Raw genomic sequence first — 5000 nt, forward strand, 5'->3', positions numbered from 1 at the left:
TGCCCCCCTCCCTCCTCACCCTCTTTCCCTTTCTTCTTTTGCCTCTCCTTCCTTTAACCTCTCACCTGTTCCCTCTATTCTTTTTGCCACTCCCATTTTCTCTCTCCCTCTGTCCCCTCCCCTTTTCCCTCTTCATTTCCACCCTTTTTCTCCCCGGCATCTCCACTTTTAAGCGCGTTGGGTTATGCTGCTGGTCAGGCATCTGCTTGGCAGATGCGGTGTAGTGTATATCGATTTGTCCGAACGCAGTGACTCCTCCTTGAGCTACTGAAACTGAAACTGAAACTGAAACTCCCTCCGCCCTCTTCCGAGCGAGTCTCAGTGAGTGAGTGAGTGAGTGAGTTTGTGTGTGTGTGTGTGTGTGTGTGTGTGTGTGTGTGTGTGTGTGTTGGTTAGGGGGTACACGGGAGGGGTAGTACCTCTAGAGGGGGTGGGGGGGGGGGGGGGGGGGGCTTGTCACGCTCTTCCGGGAGTGGTTCGTCCTCTGTTGGTCCCCACCGGCACCATGCTCTGGGTCCAAGAAGCTGCTAGCATGCAGCAGCGCCCAAGCCCCGGGCAACGGCTTTGACAGGCTGGCTAAACTAGGTGAGGGTAGCCGACGGGTCTCAAACCCTCGGTGAGTTAGGGCTTGTCTACCCAAGCATGTGAAGACTGGATCCGGCGGACGCTGCGGAAGAAACCTTCATGGTTCAACGGAGAGGAAAGCGGTTGCAGCAGAGCACTGTGGAGTGCTGAGGGCAGGATGAGGCACATAGGACATCCTGGTCATCCACTGCATCCGTTTCCATCTCCAGTCGTCTTGACTTCGTCTTGCCACTGGATACAGACGGTCTCGGACAAGAGAGTGAGGTCGACGGTGCGCAACTTCTCCTCACTATAAACAGTCATCGCGCAAGTCATCAGTCATCCTTCATCCCATACCATCATTTTCCCCAATCCCTGTGGCGACAGGCGAGCGACGAAGCGACAGGTGTGGGTACACTGGCAGTCGTAGCCGCGGACCTGCACACAGGCGGCTCAGGCCATAGGGTCGTTTTTCACCGACTGGAGCAGCGGTGGAGATCGGCAGCCCCCTGAGCGACTGAGCAGCCCTCTTCAGGACAGCACTGCTCACCTCCATGGCATGAGGAAGGGGCTAGAAAAGGTGCCCTAAGCATTGCCTGCTCCACACAACCCTAGTGAGCATACCGCGGCTGACGGGGACCCTACTCAAGCGGTCGACACACAAAGGAAAGAAAGAAAAAAACAAGGAACCCCCATTGACCATTGCCACATGGAACGTGCGTACGCTTCTGGACAGAGGTGACTCAGCCAGACCACAGATGCACAGCACTCATTGCGAGTGAATTAGCAAGGTACAACATCGACATCACTGCCTTAAGTGAGACCAGACTGGCAGAAGAAAGGCGAACTCTGTGAGCGAGGCGCAGGCTACACCTTCTTTTGGAGTGGTCGTGGACCTGAGGAGAGACGTGAGGCTGGAGTTGGCTTTGCAGTGAAGACAACCCTCGTTGGCAAGCTGGCTGGTCCCCCGAAAGGAGTGAACGATCGCCTGATGACGATGAAACTCCCTATATGCAACGGGAAGAAGTTTACCACCATTGTCAGTGCCTACGCGCCCACCATGACCAACCCGGATGAGATCAAGGACAAGTTCTACGAGGACCTGAACACTGTCATCACCTCTGTTCTCAACACAGACAAGCTCATCATTCTTGGTGACTTTAACGCGAGAGTTGGTTGCGACAGCATCTCCTGGAAAGGCGTGATTGGGAAGCATGGGGTTGGTAACTGTAACAGCAATGGTCAACTACTTCTCCAGACATGTGCCGAGCACGACCTTCTTATCACAAACACCATCTTCTGCCTCCCTACTCGTAATAGGACGTCATGGATGCATCCTCGCTCTGGGCATTGGCATCTCATCGACTTTGTCATCGTCAGGAAGAGGGACAGGCAGGACGTACGAGTCACGAGGGCTATGTGCGGCGCCAAGTGCTGAACAGACCACCGCCTTATCGTCTCCAAGCTCAACCTCCGCATCCAGCCCAAGAGACGGCTTCAGGGCATGACAGCACCCAAACGCCTGAATGTCAACAAGCTGGAGCTAGGCAACATCAAGCAGAGTTTTGCTGACACCCTGGAGGAACGCCTTGAGTACACTGTGCTGGACAACCAGAATGTGGAGGCAGCATGGGGTGCACTGCATGAGACGGTGTACAACACTGCCATGGAGTGCCTGGGGCCTTCTGTCAGGAAGCACAAAGACTGGTTTGATGAGAACTGCACTGAGATAAAGCAGCTGCTAGAAAACAAACGCCAAGCCTACAGAGCCCACATTGAAGATCCCAAGTCACAGTCAAATAAAGACATACAGAAGAGCGCCGCAGCACCATCCAGCTGAAGCTGCGGCAGATGCAGGATTCCTGGTTGAGCAACAAAGCTGATAAGATCCAGGGCTTTGCAGACAGGAACGACATGAAGAACTTCTATAACGGCCTGAAAGAAGTCTACGGTCCCGCCACCTCCAGATCTGCTCCACTCCTCAGTGCTGATGGTTCTACCCTGATCACTGACAAGGACGGGATCCTTGAGAGATGGGCTGAACACTTTGACAGCGCACTGAACCGCCCTTCCACCATCAATGATGAAGCCATCGACCGACTCCCCCAGGTGCCAGTCAGTGAGTCGTTGGATGCCATTCCAACTTTGGAGGAGACCCAGAAAGCTATCCGTCTGCTATCCAATGGCAAAGCCCCTGGCTCAGACTCAATTCCAGCTGAGGTCTACAAAGAAGGTGGTATGGCGCTGACTGAGAAGTTCATCAGCTGTTCCAGCTCATCTGGCAGCATGAGGCAGTTCCACAGGACTTCAAAGACGCTTCCATCATACACCTGTACAAGCGCAAAGGAAACCGTCAGGCCTGTGACAACCATCGTGGAATATCCCTGCTGTCCGTTGCAGGCAAGACTCTGGCCAGAGTGCTACTCAACCGTCTCATAGCGCACCTTGAGTAAGGTCTCCTACCAGAGAGCCAGTGTGGCTTCCGGAAAGAACGCGAGACTATCGACATGGTGTTTGCTGCCAGGCAGCTCCAGGAGAAGTGTCAGGAACAGAACGCCGACCTTTACTCCGCCTATGTCGATCTGACCAAGGCCTTCGATACTGTTAGCAGAGATGGCCTTTGGAGAATCATGGCGAAGTAAGGATGTCCCAGAAAGTTCATCACCATCATTACGGCAACTACACGATGGGATGCTGTCCCGAGTCCAAGACAATGGAGAGACTTCAGAACCATTCCCTGTCTCCAACGGAGTCAAGCAAGGGTGTGTTCTTGCCCCCACCCTGTTCAGTCTCATGTTTTCAGTCATGCTGACATATGCCTTCAGAGACGCTGACGTAGGCATTGACATCAGGTACCGCACAGATGGCTCACTTCAACTTCAGGAAGCTTCAAGCAAAAACCAAGGTGGGGACAGACACCGTCAACGACTTCCTGTTTGCTGATGACTGCGCTCTCAACGCTGCCTCCGAAGCTGACATGCAACACAGTGTCGACAAGTTCTCTGCTACCTGTGACAACTTTGGCCTCACAATCAGCACAAAGAAGACTGAGGTGATGCACCAGCCAGCTTCAGGAAAGCCTTATGTTGAACCAAACATCTTCATCAACGGGCAACGACTGAACGCGGTGGACAAGTTTACATACCTGGGCAGTACACTCTCTCGCACAGTTGTCATCGACGACGAGGTGAATGCCAGACTCGCCAAAGCCAGCGCTGCCTTCGGCAGACTCCATAAGAACGTTTGGAACAGGAGAGGCATCACCCTGGAGACGAAGCTCAAAGTATACAAGGCCATAGTTCTCACCACACTGCTCTATGGATGTGAATCATGGACGGTCTACAAACGCCACGCCAAAAAGCTGAACCACTTCCACACCACCAGCCTCAGAAAACTTCTCGGCATAAAGTGGCAAGAGAAGATCCCTGACACAGAGGTGCTCACTCGTGCAAACATGGCCAGCATCTACACCATCTTGATGCAGGCCCAGCTGCGCTGGGCAGACCATGTAGTTCGCTTGCCTGACCACCGGCTCCCCAAGAAACTGCTGTACGGCGAACTCCAACATGGCAAGCGCTCCCATGGAGGCCAAAAGAAGCGCTTCAAAGACACTCTGAAAGCTTCTCTGAAGGCCTTCAACATCAGCCACGACACATGGGAGCTGAATGCAATGGACAGACCAAAGTGGCGTTCAGCTGTCCACAAAGGCGCCAAATCCTGTGAGGCCAACAGAATCGCTGCAGCAGAGCAACGCAAACAGGCCAGGAAAAGCAGTGCCAGCAAATCCCCGACAGCTGCCACCATCCCCTGTCCACACTGCGTCAGAACCTTCCGGGCGCGGATTGGCCTGTCCAGTCATTTGCGCACCCACAGAGCCCAACCCACCCACCTCCAAGATGACTAGATGGTCCTCGTCGATCCCGACGGACGAACCACAGTGTGTGTGTGTGTGTGTGTGTGTGTGTGTGTGTGTGTGTGTGTGTGTGTGTGTGTGTGTGCCAGCGTGTCTGTGTCTGTGTGTGTCTCTCTCTGTGTCTGTGATTCTGTGTGTGTATCTATCCAAGTCTATGTGTTTGTGTATCTCTACATGCTGTGTGCAACGTGCAGGACGGTCTCCAAGAGTACACGTACATCGTGTTCTCCGTTATCCTGGCCGCAGCCATCGTCTTCATCTTCTTCCTGGTGCCCGAGACCAAGAGCAAGACGTTCGACCAGATTGCCAACACCATCTCCGTCCGAAGACGTTCAGGTGCCCGCAATGGCTCCACTGGGGCTGGGGAAGCTATCCCCATGAGCGACCAGTAGCTATGTAGAGTGGAGGCTAGTCAGCCTACGTTCCAACCCACACGCCCCACCCTCCCCGCCCAACACCCTCCTCTATTTTGATAAAGTGCAGGAGTAATTATGGCTAGTCAGCGTCCCCCACGCCTCCAAAC

At 54.0% G+C, this 5000-nt stretch overlaps 1 protein-coding gene across 1 annotated transcript in view; it reads left to right on the forward strand.

The window, feature by feature from the left end:
• LOC143301909 (solute carrier family 2, facilitated glucose transporter member 3-like) overlaps nt 1–5000 on the forward strand; it is a 21459-nt gene that overhangs the window by 16062 nt on the left and 397 nt on the right. Inside the window, exon 6 of the mRNA XM_076616352.1 lies at nt 4672–5000. This exon is cut by the window's right edge and continues 397 nt beyond it. Coding sequence (XP_076472467.1) covers nt 4672–4869 — 198 coding nt within the window. The 3' untranslated portion in view covers nt 4870–5000. The remainder of the gene's footprint in view (nt 1–4671) is intronic.

Source organism: Babylonia areolata, chromosome 28 (genome assembly GCF_041734735.1).
Source record: "Babylonia areolata isolate BAREFJ2019XMU chromosome 28, ASM4173473v1, whole genome shotgun sequence".
NCBI classification, from domain to species: domain Eukaryota; kingdom Metazoa; phylum Mollusca; class Gastropoda; order Neogastropoda; family Buccinidae; genus Babylonia; species Babylonia areolata.